This window comes from Hylobates moloch, unplaced genomic scaffold (assembly GCF_009828535.3).
Source record: "Hylobates moloch isolate HMO894 unplaced genomic scaffold, HMol_V3 SCAFFOLD_16, whole genome shotgun sequence".
NCBI classification, from domain to species: Eukaryota; Metazoa; Chordata; class Mammalia; order Primates; family Hylobatidae; genus Hylobates; species Hylobates moloch.
Window position 1 is genome coordinate 48,062,938 of NW_026652291.1, and position 26,504 is coordinate 48,089,441.

The 26,504-nt window shown below is 39.6% G+C and overlaps 1 protein-coding gene across 1 annotated transcript; it reads left to right on the forward strand.

Annotated features, from left to right (window-relative positions):
- The first annotated feature begins 2,523 nt into the window (after nucleotides 1-2,523).
- CCDC198 (coiled-coil domain containing 198) lies at nucleotides 2,524-24,695 on the forward strand. Its single transcript, XM_032135003.2, has 7 exons — nucleotides 2,524-2,746; nucleotides 5,334-5,416; nucleotides 13,269-13,355; nucleotides 14,747-14,845; nucleotides 15,662-15,821; nucleotides 20,681-20,803; nucleotides 24,460-24,695. The coding sequence occupies exons 1-7, from the start codon at nucleotides 2,524-2,526 to the stop codon at nucleotides 24,693-24,695; spliced, it is 1,011 nt and encodes a 336-aa protein (XP_031990894.1).
- Nucleotides 24,696-26,504: the final 1,809 nt, after the last annotated feature.

Below are 26,504 nucleotides of genomic sequence, written 5' to 3' on the forward strand. Positions count from 1 at the left end.
CTGGACGCTATCTTCAGCTTTAGAAAAGTTTAGCTAATCCCTTCTGAGCTTCATCTTAAGAGTTTTATAAATTAATACTCTCATTCCACATTCATAAATTCTGACTGTTACAAATAACAGCATTTATCATTTATCATTTATCATTTTTACACACAATAATGTATAGTCATAGTCATTCTTGAACTAGGGAGTGGTCATTAGAAAGTATCACAAAGTGTTTGGGAAGTAGTCACGGTTTTAGCTGGGTGAGAGCTTTTTAATGTTTTACAACTCTAGTAATAAGAAATTACATCTTATATCGAACTCTATCAGTGAAATTAAACTCTCCTTTTTCTTTTAATAAAATTAAAATGTTTCGCTATCAAATTTTAATAAAATCCTTTCAGTGTATGAATATTTTCTTATGATAATCCTTAGACATGGTGGTTTTCCCAGTTAAATTGGCCAGATTAATTTACACTTCCCTCGTTGGTCTTTTCTATACCTAGGGGCAAACTCCTTTAGACAGGAATATGTCTATTTTAATTTCTGACCAATTGGCAATAAAGACTATCCTATGTACATGTAGATATGTAGCAATACTTCCTCAGAGGAGGAGGATACTGGCTAGTGATTACTGTGAGCTTACTACATGCCAGGTATTAGTCTAAGAGCTACAAATGGAATCAGGTTCATTTCCCACAAAGTATTGTTATTAACCCCATTTCACAGACCAGGAAAGTCACAAAGCTTGATAGTCACTAGTAATGAAAAGAGAGAAACACAGAAATGCATCTTTATTTCTTTAATCATTCCTTCAACAACTAGCTGATTTCCTCAACAAAGGCTCATGTTCTCCACAAATATTGTCTGAAAATTAAATAATAATAAAACAAAACATAAGAGCTGAATCCCTCTTACTGGTTCAGATCCATGAAGTCCACAGTTTTCAGTACAATGTCTAGTTCATTTGTTAGTTCGCAATACATTCCCCTGCCCTTAGAAATACTTAAACTGATTGTACTAAAAAATAAATCTTACTAGACCTTATTCAAGTATTTTTATCCTTGTAATTAAGCTAGTCTATTTACCAGAGGTTGTTTTGTTTGCAGATACTGTTAATATATTAGTCTTTACTTATAAATCTCTCTGCTGCAGAGAAAATGATGTGGAAAATGCAAAGAGAGTAAAGAAAAAACTAAATTCAGGCATCTTTTTAGATAAACGTGATTGTCTACCAAGACTTTCCAAACACCACCTTAGTCCCTTAGGAAATGGATTCTGCAAAGATGAAAAATAAATTTTCTTTTAATTTTTTTATGGAGATGTGATGAAAACACAAGTTATCTGTGGTCATGAACAATTAGAGCTTGAAAGTTAGTCCCACTTCTAAGTATAAAGAATAAAATAAAAATCACCCATAATCCCACCATTCAAAAATCACTACTCAATGTTTCAGCCCATTTCCTTCCAGTCTTTTTTTCTACTTTAAAAATCATAATAGGCCGGGCACTGTGGCTCAGGCGTGTAATCCCAGCCCTTTGGGAGCCCAAGACAGGTGGATCACTTGAGGTCAGGAGTTCGAGACCAGCCTGGCCAACATGGTGAAACTCCTTCTGTACTAAAAAATACAAAAAATTAGACAGGTGTGGTGGTAGCAGGTGCCTGTAATCCCAGCTACTTGGGTGGCTGACTCAGGAGAATCACTTGAACTGGAGAGGCGGAGGTTGTGGTGAGCCAAGATCGTGCCACTGCACTCCAGCTTGGGTGACAGAGTGAGACTCTGTCTCAAAAATAAATTAATTAATTTAATTTAATTTAAAAACATAGTAAATAGGCTGTCTTCAAAAACTCAAGGTTTACTTAGACCATTTATTCAAGAAGTTTTTCCCTTCATCCCCAGGAAAAAAATTTCTATTATCCTCCTGTCCTGCAACGTATTCACCTCCTTCAAAGGCAACTCAAGTCATCGACAGAAAAATCAAATGACGCTTTAGCCACTCAGTTGCTTTCTTTCCTATTTGGGGGATAAATTCTTTAATTAAATTAAAGATTAACAAAGCCTTGGTAATTAGTATGCATCCTGTTAATTGCAAAGATGGCTTAGCTATTCTCAGCAGTTAGTTTTTTTACAAAGGTACTTGCAATGAAAGGGTCAAGTTTAAGGCTTCTCTAAACCTCTGCTCTACATCTCTCTCTCTGTTAAAAACCTTCCTGGTGTTAGATATTTGTTTAATGATCAATAGTGGCTTCTATTCCTATCACTGAGTATTTCAGAAAGTAGCATAACCAAGTCAATGTTTAACTGGATTCTTTGGGTCTGAAATGGCAAAGTTGAAGGGAAGTCTCCATGGAAACCAGCCTCCCAGGAAGTGGCCAAAAGGGTTAGTGTGCAGTGAAGCAGAGCTAGAAGGATGCCACGAAGGAAATGACTGCTTTGTAAAGCCAGGGTAAACTTCTGAAATGCCTTGATTAAAATAAGCTATATTAAAGACCCCAAAACCACTTCCCTCGCAGCTTTCCTCTGAATGTCTTTCACAGGAAATGGGCCTGAGTCACTCTAAGACTCACCCTAGGGTGATCAAAGTAGCACCTTTGCAAAACAAAGAGGTAGAGACTCCCTCAGCTGGCCGTGTGGACTTTGCATTCAATCAGAATTTGGAAGAAAAGACTTCATATTCACTGGCAAGACTGCAGGACCAGAAAAAAGCTTTGGAAGGGCAGCTGCCACCTTTACAAGAAACCTGGTATGGAAGATATTCTACAGGTAAACATAAAACCCAGCATGAGATGTGTGTATCTGGACCAAGGAGCATTATTAATAGATTTATCTGGCTGTCTCCATGATCTCAGAAAGTTTCTCAATTCCTGAAATGTAAAGGAATTTAGGCTATCTTTGAAAACTCAAACAAATCTTTCAATGAGGATTGCATGTCAATTGAAAGTATTCTGGGTGCATTAGAATGGGAGTATAGACTGTACAAAGGGCTTTTCACCATTCCATATAAGAAGGATACATCACTTTGTTTCAGCTCAGTTTGTAATGCTTTCAATGTTTATACCTAGTTTTGCCAGACCATTAAAATTACATAGATACTAGTGATAAATGATAGCAATCGTGTTTCAGTTAGATTCTAAATTTAAATCATTCTCTCCAGTATAGTTTAATGCACCAGGCTTTGTGGTTTTGAAAGCAGCACTTTAAGAGTGAGTTAATTCTAACATGAATTTTGAAACCACCCTAAACAGAATTGATTTATTGCAGTACAGAGGAGTGGATGAGTCACCCTTTTCCCAACCCCACATTCCTCATGGTCATCTGCAGAACTAACAGAATTCTTTCCCATTATGATTGGAAGCTCTGAGCCTGAAGTGGCCATAAATCCTGGGATATTTTATAAGCCATGTAAAATGTTTTATGATGACCACAATGATAATTAAACAGACATTCTCACTTAGAAAAATATATGTTTATTATATATACATATATATGTATATATGTATATTGTTTTCCCTTTTCTTCACCTTCTGGATCAATAACACAAATAAGTTTCCCTTATTGGATGCCTTGTTCAGAAAGCTTCACATTCTCTTTTGGTACCTAGCAAATCTTGCCTGGAATGATTTTTCATGGCTATTGTCTGCAGAATTGATAACCTTTGGTTGTTTCTATACGGCCTATTTTTATGCTCTTTATGTTCTTCAAGTTCTTAAGCACATGGATGGGAATTTTCCCCTTAGGAATTTTTTAATGATAGATAGATGGATAGGTGATAAGACATGATTTAAAAAATGGAGCGTGAATGTGTACTAAGAGTATGCAATGCTCCTATTGAGGAATTCCCTTTTTATCCAAACCCCCATTGAGAGTTTTAAGATTTTGGTGACAGAGAGAGACTCTGTCTCAATTAAAAAAAAAAAAAAACAGATTTAGGTAACTGAATAAATGGTGAGCTTACATCTGAAGTGACAAAATCACACTAAAAATAAATAACAAGGAGATCACGATTCTCATGATCTCCCATATTCTTACCCCAGCTCCATCAAATACCAAATCAAATGACCTTGGGCAAGTTACTTCATCAATTATTTTCACTTGTAATCAGGGGTAAAAATAAATGCCTGACACAGCCTATGCCATTTGAGGAAAATCTAATTAAATAATGGAGTAATGTCACTAAAATAAAAAAAAATAAGGATTAGTAAGGCTTCTGAAAAAATAGCTAAAATACTTACATTTTAAAATCCAATATGTTTGTTGTTTCCATCCTGCTCAATATGCTGGCATCTTTTCAAAAGAAAATAAGGACATAGTTTCCATCCCACTAAAAGTCAGAGAGAACAAAGTCCTTAAAGTGGTCATTCACATGTCTTAAGGAGAGAGAGGCATAATTACCCAGGGATTTTTCCATGTATTATTTTTTTATTTTTTTAATTATACTTTAAGTTCTAGGGTACATGTGCACAACATGCAGGTTTGTTACATATGTATACATGTGCCATGTTGGTGATATACCTAATGTAAATGACGAGTTAATGGGTGCAGCAGGGATTTTTCCATTTAAAATGCAAAGTGGGGCTGTAAAATAGTCTATGGAACAATCTAGAAATCAGAATGTGTCCAGATTGTTAAAAGGGAAGGACAAGAACTTCATTCATGCAGCGTTGGTCATGGTAGCACTCCCAAGAGCTCAGGACAATCAAGCTGGAAAATAAAATCCATAATGGATCTGTTGAGCCTCTCTGTTTCCTAATAGAGGCTTAACTCTGTATCCCCAGCTTGTTTCATCAGGAAAGAATATTGATATGCTGTATTATAGTGGCAACCTGTGGAAATTTTTTTCACTAAAGGGGCTATTGAATTGTGTTCACACATACTCCATTTCTTTCTCATTTCTGTATAATCACCTATCTATCTATCATCTATTTCATCTACGAAGATTATTTTCATTTTTTAAAGTTATATATTTTTTCTGATGTCTTATATTTCGGGGAGGAGATTTTATGCAATTAAAACAAGTCAATAAATTTCTATTTTCCAGGCCAAATTCTGTTTGAAAAATAATTGCAGTCAACATATTGGTAATTTTGTAACTCTTCCCCTAAGTATGAACCTGAGTAGGAAGTTATGAGAGCAGATATTAAATCCTGGGTCTAGACTAAAATAGTGTCATTTGCACTAATGTAGGTTCCCTGCTTTCTGTGTTTCATCTCCACTTTCAACCCACAGGTTAGATATATATAACTGAAAAGGTACAAAATTGTGTTGACAAAGTCTAGTAACTAATGATTGCCTGATTTAATAGTAAATTATATTTAATGTCTTATTCCTGTTTCTTCCCCAATCATTCAAGCATCCAGGGACCTGTATTTTGACATCCCACTGGAACACAGAGAAACAAGTATTATTAAAAGGCATCCACCCCAAAGACTTCAAGTAAGATGAATTTAAAAGGCTTCATAAGGAATTTCTTGGATATAATGGTAACATCCCTTTTTAAACTATAATCATCAAAGAGGGATATTGATAATGACCAAGCTATTAATGAGAATGTTCTCAAAGAAAAATGTCATCAATCGCAAATACTCTATTAGTTTAAGATTTCCTTTAGCAATGATTTCGCTTTTAAGACTGGCCACCGAAAGAAGCTAGTAGCAAGGACATAGGTATGATGGAACTCAAGAGGCTTGAATCTAGCACTGATTAGTTGGGTGACTATGGGAAAACAACTTGTAATAAATAATAACAGCTACTACTGTTTAATTACACCCTACTACAAGTCAGATACTATACTAGGCAATTCAATCTATGTCATTCATTTAATCTTCTTAGCCACCTATGAAAAAGGAAGAATTATCTTTGTTTTATACCTGCTAGTCAAAGAGTTCAGTAACTACCCCCAAGACTCACAGAGGCCAGATATCAACCAGGTCTCCAAAGTCTGTACTCTTAACTGTCAGCATAAGTAATTTCTATAGTCCTTCTATCTTTAACCTTTTATTGTTCTAGATGTTAACTGGTTGTTTAAATTCGGGACATTGGATTCCAAGGAAGCAAAGCAAGAGCTTTAAACGCATTCACCTTAATAAATATTTAATGGGTTCTCTGTAGCTAGCTATACATTTTAAGAACTCTCAACCTAGAAAGGGAATGGGTAGATTGGAGTGGTCCTTGAAAATGAGCATCACTGGAAGGAGGGTTTGGGGCTGTCTTGTGAGCAGGATCTATCACTGACATTTGAAGCCAAATCCCACCTGCTACACAATTCACCCAGACGCCTGGACCAATCCCAGGGGTATTGGAGCTCATTTGTTGGGGATTATTTCTGTTTCAGTTGGTTTTTATTTACCTGTCTTCTGCAGAAGCTCACAGCCATTATTTGAAGTGATCACATCATTTTGTCTCAAAAGAGTATCTTTTCCCAAAATATTAGAAACTATCAAATCATTATTTAGATAAAGAAAAATAAAATGAAATATAACAAATTAATATCTAATTTACGAGTTTTTACAAATCCTCTAGGTAAACAGGACAGTTTTAAAATGTGTTTTATGCCTAAATCAAATACTTGCTTTCAAAGGAGTGTGTTTAATACATGTTTCTGTGAAGCCTCTAAGCTGATTAGTTCAAATAGAAGATATTACTCTAACTAGTGAAAAATATTTGTCTAGTACTTTATAGCTCACAAGTACTTTTTATATCTATCAATCCTAAACAAAGGAGGTTAGGTTTTAATTTTCTCAATAGTCAAACAAGCTCAAAAAGAGAACATTGGTATTTCAGAGTCAAACACTGCACCACCACCCCCATACACACACACCCTAACCAACCATCTTAAAAACAAAGAATCAAGACAAATGAATTATTTCAGTGCAAAGACTATGCCTTTTTTTTCTTCAACTTTTAAGTTCAGGGGTACAGGTGCAGGATGTGCAGGTTTGTTACATAAGTAAATATGTGCCATGGTGATTTGCTGCACAGATCATCCCATCACCTAGGTATTAAGCTCAGCATTCATTAGCTGTTCTTCCTGATGCTCTCCCTCTCCACCAACCCTGACAGGTCCTAGTGTGCGTTGTTCCCCCCTCCCGTGTCCATATGTTCTCATTGTTCAGCTCCCACTTATAAGTGAGAACATGTAGTGTTTGGTTTTCTGTTCTTGAGTTAGTTTTGCTGAGGATAATGGCTTCTAACTCCATCCATGTCCCTGCAAAGAACATGATCTCGTTCCTTTTTATGGCTGCATAGAATTCCATGGTGTATATGTACTACATTTTCTTTATCCAGTTTATCATTGATGGGCATTTAGGTTGATCCCATGTCTTTGCTACTGTGAACAGTGCTGCAATTAACATACGCATCAATGTATCTTTATAATAGAATGATTTATATTCCTCTGGGTATATACCCAGTAACAGGATTGCTGGGTCAAATGGTATTTCTGCCTCTAGGTCTTTGAGGAATCACCACACTGTCTTCCACCATGGTTGAACTAATTTACACTCCCACCAACAGTGTAAAAGCATTCCTTTTTCTCCACAACCTCTCCAGCATCTGCTGTTTTTTGGCTTTTTAATATAGCCATTCTGATTGGTGTGATGTGGTATCTCATTGTGGTTTTGATTTGCATTTCTCTAATGATCAGTGATGTTGAGCTTTTTTTCATATGTTTGTTGACTGCGTGTATGTCTTCTTTTGAGAAGTGTCTGTTCATGTCCTTTGCCCACTTTTTAATGGGGTTGTTTGTTTTTTTCTTGTAAATTTGTTTAAGTTCCTTGCAGACTCTGGATATTAGACCTTTGTCAGATGGATAGATTGCAAAAATTTTCTCCCATTCCTTAGGTTGCAAAGACTATGTCTTATTCAATCTTATGTCTTCAGCCATTAATACTTAATATGAGATCCACAAAAGTTTGTGAGTAAAATGAATGAGTAAATGAATGACAGTAAGACCCATCCTCCCTGCTGGAGGGGGGATAAAGCGCTCAAAGTGCACTCCCTGCTATTGCAGACCTGTAATCACTGTATTCGAAGTGTGTACCATCACTGTAACATGACTGTATTAGAAGTCTCACTGACTAGCAAAAATAACTAACATGATTAACTAAAGGATATAGGAATGTTTTATTGAACCAAAGATCTGGGAGACACCTAAGCTTCAGGGAAGAATGATACCTTGGAACCTGAAATGCAGAGCTCTCTCAATCCCTAAGCTCTTCTCTGTGCAGTTCCTATACTCTTTCTCCCCAAAGATCAGTTTTCTCTGTTCTTCAGGTACACAATGAAATATGGCCACCCTGAGCTTGTATCTTATAGTTCCAGTCAAATGGACAGATTGGCCTTTTTGACTCCAATTCCAGATTCCTAGGAGAAAGGATATTGGCTCAGCTTTGCTCATGATTTCAGCTGTAGACTCTGGAGTCAGCTCCCAGAGAGAAGGGAAATCACTAGAAACTTGGCAGACACTCCCAAAGAGATCAGCTATAATTATCTTCACAAATGAAGCTCAGCACATTTTCCAGCACAAATGAGTTTTTGAGAGAATAATACATGCTGGGTCCTCATGACATGCTAATTAATAGCCTAATTTCTGCCAAAGAAAATTCTAAAATTATTTTTAATTATTAAACCAAATCTAATTGTATGCTAAATTATTTGAGTTATATTTTTGGCACCTTCTACTTCCTAAACATCTACTCCTCAAATAAAGAGCAAGTCATGAACTAGCGCTATCCAGCCTGGAGCTGAGAGGTTTTGAGAGCCTCTGCCAGGGAACTCTGAATCAAATGGGCCTTTTTATTGAAGAGTTGATTAGCACTGTCCCCTCTGGCCTCATCACCTTCTTATCCAACCATTTCAGGTCTAGCTTAAATTGGAGGTGTTTCCCCCACACATATAGTGTGTCCTCAGATGATCTCCTTGGATAACTCTCTCATCTTCAAATACTTGTCCAAACCTCACTGTCCCTATAAGACCCACCCTGACCAATCAATTGACATTGCAACCCCCATATCAGCACTCTTGAGTCCCCTGGCCCTTCACTGGATTCGCAAATCTCCTGGCAGACGCTTCAACTGATTATGCTGACCATTTATTTTGTTTGAGAAGTCAAATAATCCAGAAGTCTTTGGACAAATGATACTTATATTATAAAGTGAAAATAAGGTGTCATTCTAATCAATTCTCTAGCAGTTCCTCCCATTGTGTTCTCTTTGAAGAAGATGAAGTGAGGCATCTCACTTCCTGGGCAGGGAAAAGGAACATGCACACAAACCCAGAATTCTGAGGCAATTTCATCTGACTGGTTTATTTAGCGGAAGCCAATTTCACCAACAATTTTCTGCAGTGCTTCTCAAATCAAGTGGCAAATGATTTAACGAAGAGATCTCAGTTGCAATGTTCGTTGCTGCCATCTAGTGGCTTTTGTGACGGAATAGTGTGATTCCTTAGGCTATTTGCAAAGGCCAGGGAGAAACTCAACCTGGAGAGAGTTCTTGAAGATATCTACCACTGAACCCTTACTAGAATTGTGTGTTTAAACAGAAAGGCTGAAAATAGAAGAAAGAGATCTGTGATAACTACATATTTATACTATCAAAGCAAAAACTTGGTCCATGAATTTATGGATAGATGAGTTTAATAAAACTAAAAATTCTTGGCTTCTTCAGACTCAATTTTTCAAAAATATTCCACAAAAAAAAAAATCCTCCATAGTCTATTATGATGTCATTCCTTTATTCACTTAAGACAATGTAGAAGTCAATGGCCCCCAACCTAGAAAGAAATCATCAGAATCCCTGGGGGAGTTTTGAAAATATTTATTTCCAGGACATACCCCAGACCTGTTGAATCTCAATCTCTAGTGAATGGGCCAAGAATTTCTGTTTTTTTTTTTTTAATCCCAGAAAAGTCTGATGATAAGCCATTATGGAGAACATATAGTGCAGAAAAGAGCTTTAGATTTGGAGCTGGACACACTTGCGCTTAAATCCTGGAGATGCCACTGTCTAGCTGTTCAACCTTAGACAAGTCAGCAACCTGTCTGAAATGGGGAATCTTCATAATTATCCACGGAGTTCACATGAAGATTGAATGAGATTACATATTTATAACCCTGGGCATGGCGTGCATAATGGCTGCAAAGGCATATAGGCCTAATGAGAAAGAACCAAATCCTAAACACTGCATGTCCAGAGGATGGCACAAACACTTGTTCTCCCCAGCTTCCATAAATCCCCCTTCAGTCATTCCTGATTCTTCCTCCCATAGGTGCCTTGAGGGGCTCCTCTCCCTTGGCCTCCCCTCCCCTTCTCCTTCCCCTTTTCTTGCAGTGTTCTGACTTGATCAGCAGCTGCCTCTTGTGCCAGCAGGTCCCATTTGCTTTGCATCTTCATGTCCTGCAGAGTTAAGAGCCAGGGGAACAGACAAACTCCTCTTACTAGGATTGATCTCCTCTCATTGCATTTTTGCTAAGTCATGTTAAAAGACCCACTTCCTGCTCTGAGGTGAGAATGGAACAGAGAACCACTTCCCACCACAAATGCAAATTATTACCTGGTATATATCTAACATAAAGATGAGCTCTTCCCCCTTGTTGTCTCTTCTTTGTCTCCACATCCTTTGCCCTTCTTCTCTTCCTTACCAGGTCTACTTTGGCCTGCTCCAGCAGAAAGGACTGCTCGGTGCTCTCAGTCCAGGACCAGGGACCTAGAAGTGGTTGTACAGGGAAGTAGTGGGGGACCCAGGTCATGCTCCCCATTACAAGTGCTGAATATCCAGTATCTATCTTCCGTGGTTCCACTCTCTCTTTTTATCCTGGTCACCTTGAAAGCCAAGTTAACTTCCATATCTACCCCCTTAATAATGCAACAAATCACACTAAAACTAAATCATTTTAAAGTAAATTAGCATGTGCCTTCAGCGTTGGACTAAGGTGGGAGTAGGGCTCACGCTCTTTGCTGCAGCATGATGTCCTCATGGTTTTCCTCCTACTTCTTGAGCCATCACTTCCCAGTCTCCTTGGCCAGCTTATTCCTGGGCACCAGCCTCACCACTGGAACTCCTGGAGTCTGCAGTTGTTGGCTTTCCTCTTCTCACTCCTGACCTTGCCCATGACCTGGGCTTCACTCATGCTCTACTCTGGAATTATTCCCCAAAATCTCCAGCACAGACCTCTCCTCCCAAGCTCCCTGTATAACTCAACATCTACAGTGGCCTGTCTCAAAGGTGTCTCAAACTCAATCTACTGCACACCAAATTTGTATTTTCCTTCTACATCCTACCCAAACTAGGTCTTCCTCTGGATTGCCCATCACAGGGTATGATAACACCCTCCATTCATTGTACTGTGGACTCTACTCCCCTTTACTAACCATAATGAATCTGGTTTGGTCAGCTTTAAACATTTGTAGAGCTCATCAATTTCCCTCTCTCAACCCCAGACCATCATCTTTGTCCTTCTAGCTGATCTCTCCACATCCATAATTATTCCTTTCTAGTTTCCACACTGCAGCCAGAGTGACCTTTATTTAAAAAGCAAATGTAATCGTGTCATTCCTTTGCTTAACACATGTCAGTGTCTTCTCATTGCTCTTAAGGGACCACTATCCTAATGGCCTGTCAGGCCCTGCATGACCTGGTCCCTGCCTCACCTCCCAGCTCATTCCAAGCTGCTGTTTCACTTACTGTAAACTGCAGCCAACCGATTTCTTTCCATTCCTTCAAGAGATCATGATCACTCCCCACCTCAGGGCTACGGCACAACTTAGTCCCCTAAAAACTCCCAACCTTCCAATTTCTACTGAAAAGGTAGAAATTGGAAATTAAGGCACTTTCTTGAACTGCCTCCCTAGCCCTTTCCCTCCTGCCTTAGTTTGCTAAGGCTGTAACAGAATACCACAAACCAGGTGGCTTAAACAACACAAACGTATTGTCTCCCAGTTCTGGAAGCTAGAAGACTGAGATCAAGGTGTCCATTGGGTTGGTTCCCTGTGAGGCCTGTGAGGAAGATCTGTTCCACGACTGTCTCCTAGCTTTAGGTAGTTTTCTGGCACTCTTGGGTGCTGTTCATTGGCTTGAAGAACCATCACCCCAACCTCTCCCTTCATCTTCACATCGTGTCCTGCCTGTGTGTGTGTCTGTGTCCAGATTTCCCCTTTTTTGTGAGGACGTTATCATATTGAATTAGGGGCTTGCCCTACTCCGGCATGACTTCATCTTAACTAATTATATCTGCAATGACCCTATTTCCAAGTAAGTTCCCATTCTGAGGTATGGAGGGCTAGGGCTTCAACATATGAATTTTGTGGGGAGGCAAAATTCAACCCCTAACACACCCTATTTTTCAGGTGGAGTCCTTCAGTTATGTAGTGTCATAGTTCTGCCCTGCAGGTTTTTTCTGCCCTGCAGGTGTGTAATTATCACTTGAATAATCACACAAGCAAAAGTACATCTGTTATGCATAGATTGTAAGCTCCATGAGGGGCCACATCCATTTTTGGTGACCGTTGCATCCCCATGTCTGGCACGTAGCAGTCATTAAGTACTCACTGAAGGAACAGATAAACTCTGTGGCCCTCCACGTTCCCCATTGCATGTCAATGTCAAGAGACCAGGCTTTGTCTCCCAAACCTGCTTGATCACTTCTCAGTGCTCAGCTTCTAAGGCAAGAAGGGCCGGAGGCAGACCGCTGGACATGAATTGCTGCCCAATCTTAGTGACCCCTTGAAATGCCAACATGATCTCCCCTATCAAGCCAAGCCCCTGCCAGAAAAGGACATCTCTAAAATGTGTTAGCACACTGCAGTTTCATTTTAAATGTGTCTCGTAATCACCAGTGATTACTACTAAGGAGCTTCTCTAGAGATTTTAAAAACAGATTGCTTCCCTAAGGGCTGGAATAGTTCAGCTGGGTACCTAAGGGATGTGTGAAATAAAATAAATTCCTCGTGCCTCTTTTATCTCTAATATTCTAAGATCCTGATGGTTTGAAACTTTGGACATGGTCCCTCAATGCAGACAGAAGAGGATCTTAGTCTCCTAACTCTCTGACCAACACTTCGATCAATAAGGCACTGTCGACAGTGCACTAGAATAATAAAGAACCCAGATAGTTTGAAAAGCCTTTTGTACCAATATAACCGTAATGCTGTTGGAATCACCTTTCCTGTATGCTCTCAGAAATAAGTGCCGCTTTTGCAAAGTGTTAAGACAGTTTAATGTCTGGCTTTTGTGTTTCATCATCTCATGGCATGAGGAATGCTGACTGCTCTAAACGTTGAACTTCTAGAAGCTTGAACCCATTGACTTGCCACGAGTAATTACTTCAGGAAGACTCCTGAGCCAGCGAGAAGCCAGGACAATGCACAAAGCAAAGGTGAGCTGCAGCAGTAACCTGACAGGGAGGTGAACTGGGGGTGGGCGACACAGGATTGGGGCACTGGAGCACACTGGTCCTTTCATGCATTCTCTGCATGGAGGAGTTCAAAGACAAATCAAACTGTTAAGTCATTCAGAGTGAGAACTTTTCAAAGCTATTTATTCTCTTCTGTGCATGCCTCCAACTGGCAGTGGCTGTTACCTCTTGCATGACCTCTGCGCCCATTTCTGCTTTGTGTTGAAAACAGGGCTATGTAGATGAGAAAAGACTTTTACTTAGAAATTGGTGATTCTGAAGTTTTCAAATCTGTGAAAAATTCAGCATAAGTCCTCCCTTTCATTCCTCCCCTCAGTTTAAAACTTTCTCTTTGTTCTCAGTTTGCAGGAGAAATCTTATCTACAAGTTATTCCTGACTTATTTGCCACAACCTCACCAAAAATTAATCCTGGGAAATGTCTTCTGTGTATCTTTTCCCTGCTATGCACTTATAATGTTCTGTTGACTAGAACTCCCCTCACACAGAAATGAAAGCTGGGAGGTAGAAGCAGATTTTCAACACTTTCCACTCCTAATTTTGTTTTGGAGCTAGCTAGGTGCTGCTCTGTGGCGGCTGACTTGATAAAGATGTCCAGGTGCTGTCACATCCTCAAGCCCATGTTTGTGGTGCTGACAGCATCTGTGGAGATGGCCCCTCCCTGAGGTTCACATCAGCTGACAGTCACTATCCACATGGCAACACATCACCTTTCCTGGCAACAGCAAATGACAAATGAAGGTATATTCACCTCTGGCTGCCCTCAATAACTGTCTGCACTGTCCCACTGGAGTTTATGATGCACCGGCGGGGAGATGTTCAGAGTCACAAATAATCAACTTCAAATCCTCCCTAAACTGCAATATTCTCCAAAGCTTATGCTGGCATATGGAAATGCACTCTATAGAAATAGGTTCCATTTCACCATTCAGCAGCTTCCCTCTCATTTCATAGCCAGCCGATTAGTCAATGGTAGAAGAGGCAGGGAGAAAAAGAAAGTTTTCCTCAAACCAGAACACATTTCTGGGGAGGTGGTAATAAGCGTCTGTTTACAATGGGAGTGATATCTTGTCAAAAATGAGATGTGGAAAGATATTCCCATTTAAGGTTTACAAAACTCTACAGCAACCTAAAAAACTACATATATAAACATCAAAGAGCCACTTCATTCATTGATAGTGACACAAAGGACTTGTCAGGGACACACAATAGTCCACTTTTGTCATCACAAGATATCTCTATGGGTTATGACTGATTAAGATCTGACTCTGTTTCAAAAAGGATCTAAACTTGTGAATTGCAGAGTCAGTAACAAATTACCCCATACTAACAAATGTGTTGTCTTTCATAGCAGGTACTAGAAAAGAAAATGCAAACTCCAATGTATACCTCTGAGAACAGACAATATTTGCATAAGATGCAAATGCTGGAAATGATCCGTAAAAGACAAGAGGTAAATACGAGAAGAGAAAAGAGTGTCATATTTACCAAATTTTCATCACATAATCACTGCCCTGCCACATGAATCTATCAAGCATAGAGAGCCAGTCTTTACTTAGCATTTTAAATATCGTCATTGAGGTTGAAAGTTCAACTACTAACGCTGAGAAGAATCAGGAAGATTCCTTCTGCTGAAAACCCTGTCGAGTCTTTTCTAAGTTTTCAGTCCTATCAAGGATGTATCTGTGTCTCAAGTCTCCATTTTTAAAAACAGTTTGCTCCTATGACACTCTGGACATAGGAAAATGGGTTTAGATCATTTTTCTTGGTTTAGTGAAAGGAGGACGGGGTGAGTTGTTCTTTATTCTGATACCTAGGCCTCTCTCTATAATTCTTGCCATAGAATTATCTAACAAGAAAAACCTCTTGTCAAAAAAACAACCAACCAAACAAACAAAAAAATCCTTTACCAGTAATACCTATAACTGTCATATTCCAAATTCCTCCCTCTAGGCAATGAGCCTTTAGTTACTGCTCTCTGCAACTCCAATCATATCAGCTAGCCTACAGAAACACACTTTTGTAAAGGTCCTCATCCTAATTGAGCCATACCTTTTTGAGACTGGGCACACTCACCTTTCTCCTACCAAGCCTGTCAATAAAGAAATTTCCCATACCTTCTAATAGGTAAAAGCAAACCATGTTCTGGTTAGAGGACTGCAGATGTCTACAGATAAGCACACAACTTGCAAAGTGGCTGATCTGTTGATCTATTCTGGTGAAAGTAGCTTGGGAAGAACATTGATCATTTATGGTTGATGATTTTCAGGCCCAAATGGAGTTAAAGAAAAGTCTTCATGGAGAGGCAAGAATTAATAAGCGAAGTCCAAGGGACCACAAAGCCAAGAAAACCCTTCAAAGCAACCCAAGGAATGATGACCATGACCTTCTAACCATGTTGCCTGATGAAATCTTGAACAGAGGTCCCAGTGAGTCATGTACAATTTTTTAGTAAAATATTTCAAGTGTTTTTAAAACTTCATCAAATAAACTACCAAGGGAGGGACATGGTGAGAAGACAGCAAACAGCTTTGAGCTCTTGCTGAGATTTTTACTTTCCAGAATATAGTGGGCATGTTGTCATGTAATTTTGGATGGCTGGGAGGAAAAGACAGAAGCTTAAGCTTGGTAATTAAATGTCTCTTTCTTTGTATGGGTTTAATATGCTTTGCATGCTTCATTGCAAGCCTTGCCTCATCCCTAGAAGGAGAAAAGGCATAATAGCCTCATCTTGTGGTTAGAGAGAATGAAGCATATGAAGAGATATTGCCTGCAGTCACATCGCAAATTTGCTTCGGCAGAGTTGGCACCATATGCAGACACTTATCTTCCCGACTGCACCCTTTTCTGTGCAGGTCAACCCTCTTTGGCACATTCAGAATTTCTAGAATGAATCACTGCCCAACCTAAGCTTGCTGTTCCTGCTGATCTACTGGCTCAGTGGACCAGGCCTCTAATGTCACTCTTCCCTATCTCCCTACAGCTGGTCAGTCACCAAGCCCTGCTGATATCACCTAGCAGTAAAATCTGCCCTTTCTCTTCCATTCCCAGTAGTATTGCCTTAGGTATGGCCCTGGTCCTGTTACACCAGGGCTCCAGCTACAGCCTCCTGACTTGGCCCCTCCCATTAGGTCTTACTGTCCATCCATCAACGATTCACTTCAGTGGTTCTCCATGTGGTCACCAGACCACCAGCATCAGCATCACCTGGGAACCTTTTAGGGCCCAGAGTGACTGAATCAAAAACTGCAGGGGTTATGCCCAGTTCTCTGGGTTTAACCACCCCTCCAGGTTATTGTGATGCCCTTAAAGTTTAAGAAACACTTAACTTTAAGTGATTCTTAACTCTACTCGGTAATTAAAGTATTACCACAGACAAGCATCATCAGTATCACCTGGGAGTTTATTACAAAAGGCAAAATTGGAGGTCGTACCCCAGACCTACTAAATGAGAACATGCATTGTATCAAGATTGCCAGATGATTCTCATGCACACTGAAGTTCTAGAAGCACTGCACTAACATCAGAGTAATCTTATAAAACGCAAATCTGACCATGTCACTCTCCTGCTTAGAAAAACAAAAATCCTCCGTGATTCTTGTCAGCCCGAAGACAACATTTAAACTCCTTAACACGGAGCTAAGTGTGGTGACTCATGCCTGTAGTCCCAGCTACTCAAGAGGCTGAGGTGGGAGGACCACCTGAGGCCAGGATTTCAAAACCTAGCCTGGGCAACGTAACAAGGCCCCTGTCTCAGTAAAATAAAATAAACTCAACATGGGATCCTAAGACATTCAGGATCTAGTCATTGCCTACCTAGCCTTTCTAGCTTCATTTTCTGCCACTCTTACACCCTGCCCCCACATTTCAGCTGGGCCAAATTGTTTATGCTCTCAGATCGCTCTATGCTTTCTAATGGACAGGCTTGTCTCCAACTTCTACGCTACATTGCCCCACCAATTAGAGCCCCATTAAGTTTTCCTTGTTTGTATTTCCCCAGGGTAAACCCACAGTTGAAATTTCCAATATTGTTCACACACAAAGATTGCTGTGCTGTGGGCCAAATCCCCACATCAGCAGGACTGACCCACCACTGAGAGAACTGCAGAAAAGCTGGCTATGTCTCTGGAGGTCTTGAACTTCTAAGATGCAAAATTGCCTGCTGAAAGAGACACTGCTCCTACTCGGAGAAACAAGATGCTTAACCAATAAGTTAATTAAATAAGAAAAGGCTGAATAATTGAAAATCTACTTGGGGCATCTATTTAACCTATACTCCCAAGTCTCAGAATGAAATATCCTTTGTAGTCACATAAACAATTTTTACCACTTAAACAATACCTTAAAAAAATATGCAAAACAACCAAGAAAAAAAGCCTCAGCTAAAGTTAGACACTTAAGAGTCATCACTTGAGAGCACGCCAAGAAAAACCAGCATTGGTGAAGTCCTTGGAAGATGTCTCAGACCTGGAGGGGACCAAGGAGAAACTGGCACATGCAGAAAGGGGTTTTCCTCTGCTCTCCTGATGCTTTTTAAAGCTGCTTCATTTTGTTCAAGCTAAGGTTTGTTGAGTGCTTACTATAAGCCAGGTACTGTGGTTTGCCTTTAATATGCATTATCTCTTTTAATTCTCACACAGCCTAGAAGGTAGGAGCTACTATTAGCCCCAGTGTGATAGAGCCAGGATTCAAGGTCAGGTCTTTTTGACCTGCACTCTCACACAGCCCCACCAGGACACCAAGGACTTGGAACTCTGTCAAGGACAGCTTTGGAAAAGTTTGCAAATGTGGGGGTTGTGACTCCTTGACCTTATTTTCAAAGAAGGCCACACTCTGCAACTTCTGAAAGGAAAGTTAAAGCAGCTGGCAGACTTTGGAGCTCATGTTCTCCTGGAAGTGACGGAGTGTAGAGAAGGGAGAATAGAAGGAGTAACTCAGGCAGGAACCAATTCAAGTGCCAGTGAGGGAGGCATAGCTGCATCAGTAGTGCACAAAAGCTCGGTTATGAGCAGAACCACCTGAGGAGCTTCTCAAGAACACCCAGTCATGCCTGTAATCCCAGCACTTTGGGAGGCAAAGGTGGGCAGATCACCTGAGGTCAGGGGTTCTAGATCAGCTTGGCCAACATGGTGAAACCCCATCTCTACTAAAAATACAAAAATTAGTCGGGCACAGTGGCGGGCATCTGTAATACCAGCTACTTGGGAGGCTGAGGCAAGAGAATCACTTGAACCCAGGAAGCAGAGGTTGCAGTGAGCCAAGATCATGCCACTGCACTCCAACCTGGGTGACATAGCAAGACACCCAGTCCTGTCTCCCAGCTTCATCCTACTGAATCTGAATCTCTAGGTTGAAGGTGAAAGAATTTTACATTTTAAAAGTTCCTCAAGTGATTTTGAACATTAACCAAACTTAGATGGACTAGATAACCCTTGAGAACTCTTTCAACACTTTAACCATATGAGAATCTTTTTCTTTGTAACAACTTGTGTGTGCGCGCGCGCGTGTGTGTGTGTGTGTGTGTGTGATACACATGACAAAATGAGCCTGGAAAATGTAGATTTTGCTAGTATGAAATAGAGGGAACTCTAACTCTTCCTATTATAATGATGTCATAATTAACTAGACTCTTAGAATGACATGTCTGCATCAACTCACTTGGCTATTGCTGAAGTTGTTGGAAAGAGAAGTAAGGCAAATATCACTAGAAATTTGTTTGATGATGGAGAGATTACAATGCCTACAAAGGATATCATTCTGTCCTGTGCTGCAGTGTTCACTGTGCAGCCCTGTACATGTAAAAGTGTAGGACACTGGGATAATAATGGATACAGCTAATATTTACAAAGTGCTTCTAAGAATTTTAAATGCATCATTTAATCCTCATATTAACTCTACAAGGTGAAAATTATTACCACCTCTCTTCTACAGATGAAGAGACTGGGTCCAGAGAAGTCCAGTCACATGTGCAAGGTCACAGCCAGCCAGTGAGAGGTGAAACTGCTCAGGGATGCACTCACAGGGCACCTGACTCCTGAGCTGACAGCCCTCACTTCTGCGCTTGGCATTTGTCCTAGTGATGATTCCTTTTTATTTATTCCCAGAGAGCATCTTTGATTTCTTTCCGTGCCTTCTAAAAGTAGTTCACTTTCTCCTACAAATGGAGTGTAGCTAAGATCTTACACTTATATAAGCATTCTGTTATCAGGGTCTGGTCATTAAGCATTCTACTATCATGGTCTGGTCATTAAGGTTCCTCTGTAGCAGTCTCCTCTTAATGACATACTCGCCCGTTCTTGTTCCCCTGTTGAAAGGTGAAATGAGGGTTGTGGCTCTCTTGTGAGAGAAAAGTCAGCTGCTGCTTTCTACTGCATCTTTAAAACAAAATCTCCCATGCTTTACATATATTTTACATACATTCCTATAACAAATTACATATACAATCATATGACACAAACCACATATAACATATACATAGTGAATTTCACTCTTTTTGGTGTGCAAGTCTATGAGATTTAATGTGTTTCTGTGGCTCCTACCCTTTGCTGAAGCTGTGACATGAATGAACATAGAGGGTGGGAAGAGCACTGGAACTGACCTCAAAGCCCTTCCCCGAGTCCCAGTAGTGCATCTACTAAATGGAAGCTCCATGAAGGCAGGGACCTTTTCTTGTTCCTAGAATAGTTCCTGACACATGATCGCCTCTCAATGAATATTAACTGTATATTTTTCTATATAATTTTATTCTAGAGAGAGAAAGAATATAGCTAAATTCTAGTTATTTAACCTCCAGGAACCTCAGTTTCCACATCTGTAAAATGGGAATAAAGTATTGTATACCATGTAAAGTTTATGTAAAAATTAACATGTATAAAAGCACACATAAAATGTAAAGTGTGGCCAGGCACTTTACAGGCCATAGCTCATGCCTGTAATCCCAGCACTTTGGGAGGCTGAGGGGGGTGGATCACTTGAGGTCAGGAGTTCGAGACCAGCCTGACCAACATGGCAAAACCCCGTCTCTAATAAAAATACAAAAAATTAGCCAGGAGTGGTGGCACATGCCTGTAATCCCAACTACTGGGGAGGCTGAGGCACGAGAATTACTTGAACCTGAGAGGCAGAGGTTGCAGTAAGCCGAGATCACACCACTGCACTCCAACCTGGTCGACAGAGAGAGACTCTGTCACAAAAAAAAAAAAAAAAGAAGACGTTCCATACAAATGTATGGGAATATAGATAAAACTGAAGAAGGATAGAATTGATGTCTTTTTTTTTTTTTTTTAAGACAGAGTTTTGCTCTTGTTACCCAGGCTGGAGTGCAATGGCATGATCTCGGCTCACTGCAACCTTCGCCTCCCAAGTTCAAATGATTCTCCTGCCTCAGCCTCCCGAGTAGCTGGGATTACAGGTGCCTGCCACCACGCCCAGCTAACTTTTGTATTTGTAACAGAGACGGGGTTTCACCATGTTGGCCAAGCTGGTCTCGAACTCCTGACCTCATGATCCGATTACAGGCATGAGCCACCACGCCTGGCTAGAATTGATGTCTTATAGTGAAAACAGTCATATGCTTCAGGGATGTATCACTTTGAATCCATTATTTGAATGTCAGCTTCAAAATTCTGGTCTTATTTGGCCACCTGCACTCTTTCTATAAAGAATCTTGTTTTGTTTTATTTTTTAATATAGCTCTGCATGTGAAATTCTGGGTTTGATATAGTAGTGATACATTTTTCTGAAACACATTATAAAATACACAACCATCAAAGAGTTTTCATGCTTTATGTGATTCTTCTACTACCTAAATCACTTCCTATTTTTCCCACTGACAGCTGTTGCATTCCTCTCTCCCTAAATTAATTTTGGAGTAGGATACACTTTCCTTTACTCTGCTCACCCGAAACCCATTTAAGTTTTTAAAGACTGTGTTTTTATTTTTTAAAGTCTATAAACCACAGAGAATTAAACAAGGATTTATAAAAATGTAACAAGTAATAAGAAATCTAGCTCAGAAGTTCTCAAATTTTAATGCTGTATACACAAAACTATGTATGTAATACTTTATGAGTGACAAAGGATTGATTTTCAAGGATGAAACTGAATATTTGAATTTTGTCTCATACACTAACATCAGACCTGAATTTTCATAACATCAAGGGTGTTGTGGGACTTAGGCTATCATTAATATTTCACTAGATCCCACCACAAACAAACATTCCCCTTCTGTTTCAGAGCTCCTGCCGATAGCTGGATGTTCTAGAAAATTCCTGTTCCCAGTCTGAGTGGTGCCTCTGGTAGTTCTTGACTAATTTGCAGAGCAGAGATGATTGGCATTCCTGAGCCCCAATGAATGGGGCCCTTTTTAGGTCCTCGTTACCAATACTTCCCATCTCCCAAAATTCTCTGATTGCTCGTTTGTTTATTCATTTATTCATCTATTTGTTCACCAAATATTTATTTAGCATATACCAAGTGCCAGGCATTGTGTGGTCGTTTCATTGTATGGTGATGAGCCAGGCAAATATGGTTCCTGGTTTTAACAAAGTGATGTTTAACAAGAGTATAACGGGTAGACCTGGTATCTGTGGAGTCAGGGAAAGTTTCCATGAGGAAGGGACATTTAAACCGAGATAAGAAGTAGCTGGATGAAGTGGGGAGGAGGGCACGTAAGTGTGAGGACCATGGGTGCTGCGATGTTGAAAGTGGTAATCAACCACAGCATGTGCCGAAGTCCTGCAGTGGGAAAGAACAGGGTGGACTCTAGGTGAAGGAGAGATTCAGAGAGTAACTGGAGATGGTTCTGGAGACATGGGCAGGGCCAAATCACACAGGATCTTGTAAGCCATGTCAGATAAGAATTTTAAACTCTATCTTAAGATCAATGGGAAGCCACTGATAAGGCAGGAGAGTGGCATAAGCAGGTTCATATTTTTAAATATCACTATGTATACACTGTGGAGAATGGATGGGAGGGGAAAGTAAAAGGATGAAGGAAGACCAATTATAAGGACACAGCAAAAGCACAAGTGAGAGATGATGTTGAGACCAAGATAGTGGGGTCACGATCTGGATGGAGAGAAGCAGCCAGATATGAGATCTTTAGGAGACAGAATGATCAGAATTATCGGGTGATAGGTTAGATGTGAGTACATGGAGAGGGTAAGGAGGCCAGGTGGATTCCTGGGTTTCTCTTGAAGAATTAGGCAGACAATGGGGTAAAGGTAGTACCGTTTGCTGAATTAGCGTAGCCAGGAGCAGAAGCAGGTTTGTGAGAGAAAGAGAAGGTAGGGCTGCATTATTGCCAAGTAGATATCAAAGTGGAGGTGTCCAGTTTTACAAAAACGTCCTTTGTAGCTTAGGAGAGAGACCAGGGCTGCAGACATTAATTAAGATGGTTATCTGCCAGTGCTATCTAAATAGGCAACAACAATCATTATAATAGTATTCAAGGGGAAAAACTGGTAGCCTCTCACTGAGGCCCAACAAATCACAAGGCATGAATTCTCACATTAAAATGCTTGTTTCCAACTCACCAGGCTGTATACATTAAATATGTGTAGCTTTTGTATGTCAATCATAGTTCAATAAAGTAGTTTTTAAAAATATGGTGCACAAGGTAAAAAGAAATACTTGATCTTCTTATATAATAGTACACAACTTCAGATATCAAGGGCTTACATAAACTATGCCAAAAGATTTAATAAACAATTATCATTAAGATGACATCCAAAAAGTTATGGTCGTTTCAACCAGGCTAGTGGGAAACTCTGGGCTTTGACCTAGGATTTTTGTTTCAGCTCCAAAGTGGTTGGGAAGATTTTGTTTTCTTAAAAGCCAGCTTTCCTTGAACAAAGCTCCTGTTGCTTTCTGCAGTGCCTCATAAAGAATGCTGGGAACTGCTTAAATAAAAAGCTAAGGTAAATACATATGCACATAAATAAAATCCCAAACTAAAAATAAATTGCCTCTTTTAATAAAAAGTATAAAGTAAAATAGAATGCCAGACTCATTGAACTTCCCAGTACTATGGGTCTGGAGTACAGTTTAGACATCTCTTTCTAAAAGGCTGCAACAGGTGATTCTGCTATGAAGCCAGAGTTGATGTGAATGTCAGAAGTATATATTATGTGTCTAGCACATAGTAGATGTTCAATAAAAAGCACTACACAATGTCACCTGTGCAATAGTCTTGCCCAAAATGTTTAACCTCAATTTAATCACAAGGAAATAATAAGGTAAGCTCAAATTTAGGATCATTCTGCAAAATAATGGATCTGGATTCTTTAAAATGTCAGCATTACATTAGGAAAAATGAAAAAGACAATGAAGTTGGAAGAGGAAACAGAAGAGGAGAAAGAGGAGGAACGGTGATGGGGTGTAGAGATTGTGGGAGAGAGAAAGAGAAGAAAAGGGTAGAAGAGTATTCTTGAATTAAAGGATACTGAGACGAGAAAATAAAATGCAGTGTATGATCCTAGATTGGATCCTGGACCTAAAAATTAAAACACAAACAGCAAATAAAAAGTAGCTGTAATGGGCATTATTGTGACAACCATGGATATTTGAATATAGACCACATATTAGAAAACAGTATCATATCAATGTTAAATTTCTTAAGTGTAATAATTGTATCGTAGTTATGTAGAGAAAATGCCCTTGGTCTGAAGAGATTTGTAGTGATATATTTAGGGGGGAGGTGACTCTGCAACTAATTTTCAAATGGTTCAGCTGGAAAGTATGCATAGATAGATAGATATATGCATATATATGATGAAAAATATTGTGGCAAAATGTTGATGGATGGGGTATATAGGTGTATGTTGTATTATTGTGACTTTTGGAAGATTTAAATCATTTAAAAAATAACAACTAAAAAATGTTTAATGCTCACAGAGACACCAGTTGAAATGTATACATATGTATATTATATGTATATATAATTTTTCAAACTATGTATATATAGTTTGAAAAACCACCAAGCAGATTATTTATTAAGCTAGGCACTTAATGAACAAATAAATCATTGCTAAGGCAAAAAATTAAAGAAACTTAATTTTTTTGTAGGAAATTCAAAGAATACAGAATTTTTGAAACATCAAGCAGTGAATAACTACTGTCCCTGGAAAATTGGCAAAATGGAAACATGGCTTCATCAACAAGAGGCCCAGGGACAGCTTCTCTGGGACAGTTCCAGCTCTGACTCAGATGAGTTGGGGAAAGATGAGAAGAAGCCACGAGCACTGGTGAGGACCAGGACAGAGAGAATCCCACTTTTTGATGAGTTTTTTGATCGAGAATAAGAATACTATTCATTAACCTAGATACTGAGTGCATTGAAAGCTTGTTTTATGCTCAAAATCTTCCAAACTGATATATGAATTACTTTGAGGAAAGCAAATCACTTTGGTAAAAAGAAATGATATCTTTAGAGTCTTACGATTAACAAGTCAGTCATATGTGCTGTTAACTATCGCTGCATAACTAAATGCCTCAAAACACAGGAGCTAACCAAGAGCCATTTTATTGTCTCACTTTCCTGTGGGCTGCTGAGTTCAGCTAGGTGGTTCTTCTGCTGTTCCCTTTTGAAATCTTTTGAAATTTTCATTGAAACTGGACTACATTTGGACTACTAGGACTGGAGTCATCCAGAGGCCCCATTAGGACACTGACACAGGGGGACCTTGCCCCCTATCCATATAGTCTCAGAGCATCTGCACATGATCTCTTCAGCAGGACACTACAGAGATTTCTCTCATATGAGCCCAGGGCTCCCAAAAGCAATTGTCCCAAGAGGAGGAAACAGAAGTTGCCAGTCTTCTTAAAAGCTAGTCACAGAACTGACTTTGCATCACTTCCACCATGTTCTGTTGGTTAAAGTCATAGGCCAGCTTGGAGTTAATGCAGAAGAGGACTACACAGGGCATGAATGCCAAAGTGTAGTCCTTTGGGGTTCATCTTTGAGACTTGCCACCTCACCATGTTTTTAAAAAGAAAATTAGATTACATAAAACAAATAGATGGGCTGGATGTGGTGGCTCACACCTGTAATCCCAGCACTTTGGGAGGCCGAGGTGGGCAGATCACTTGAGGTCAGGAGTTCAAGACCAGCCTGGCCAACATGGTGAGATGCTGTCTCTACTAAAAATACAAAAATTAGCCAGGCATGGTGGCGTTCGTCTGTAATCCTAGCTACTTGGTGGGGAGGCTGAGGCAAGAGAATTGCTTGAACCCAGGAGATAGAGGTTGCAATGAGCCAAGATCACTCCACTGCACTCCAGCCTGGGCGACAGAATGAGACTCTGTCTCAAAAGTAAAAAACAAAAAACCAAGAACAAATAGATGAAAAAGTAGACTTGAGACAAATAAAAGTGAGTTTCTAAAGGAAAGTCACAGTAATGCTGCATTAAACACTAAGCTCACTTAGGTCACTTTCTAGTGAGCTAACCGTAACAGAGAGCCTACAGGATACAGGTGAGATAATGTCATGTGTAGAAGATCGTTGTGAATTAAAGTTCAAAATTAAGACTTCTTAGATTATGATGGAGATTTTAGAGCTCCTTAAAAAATAAAAGGAATCTTATAAATGTTCAATTCTAAAGTTATTCCACTTAGAAAAATTCGCTTTTGGGACAATTTTTAAGAACTTTTGTGTAAAATGCAGCTCCATGCTTAGCATAATCTAAAAATAATTTTAAGCAATCCAGAATCTTCCAAGAATTTAGTAAAGCTTTAAAACAAAGCAAAACAAAAAGACCCTTTTATGCCTTACATGGGAAGCCTCCAAAAACAGAAAAAAATAGAGGAAAACACCACTTCAATTTGACATTCAATGCATTCACATCAGAAACTAAGAAGATAACAAGCCTGAGATGTTAGGCGATAAAAATTCATGTTTCTTCCAAGGACAGAAGGCTATTAGATTGTCCCTGGCCATATCTATTCCCAGTTCTTTGTGAGTAGTCTTCTTACTTTTTCTGTGGTAGGTAAGAAGCATATTTCCACCAAAAGAATGCATGCATTGTTTGACTAGCCAGCCTTCTAGAAAAAATGAGATCCTTGAGAGGATAAACAAATCCAACCTGTTCACGGTGTCCTCACTTATTGTGGTC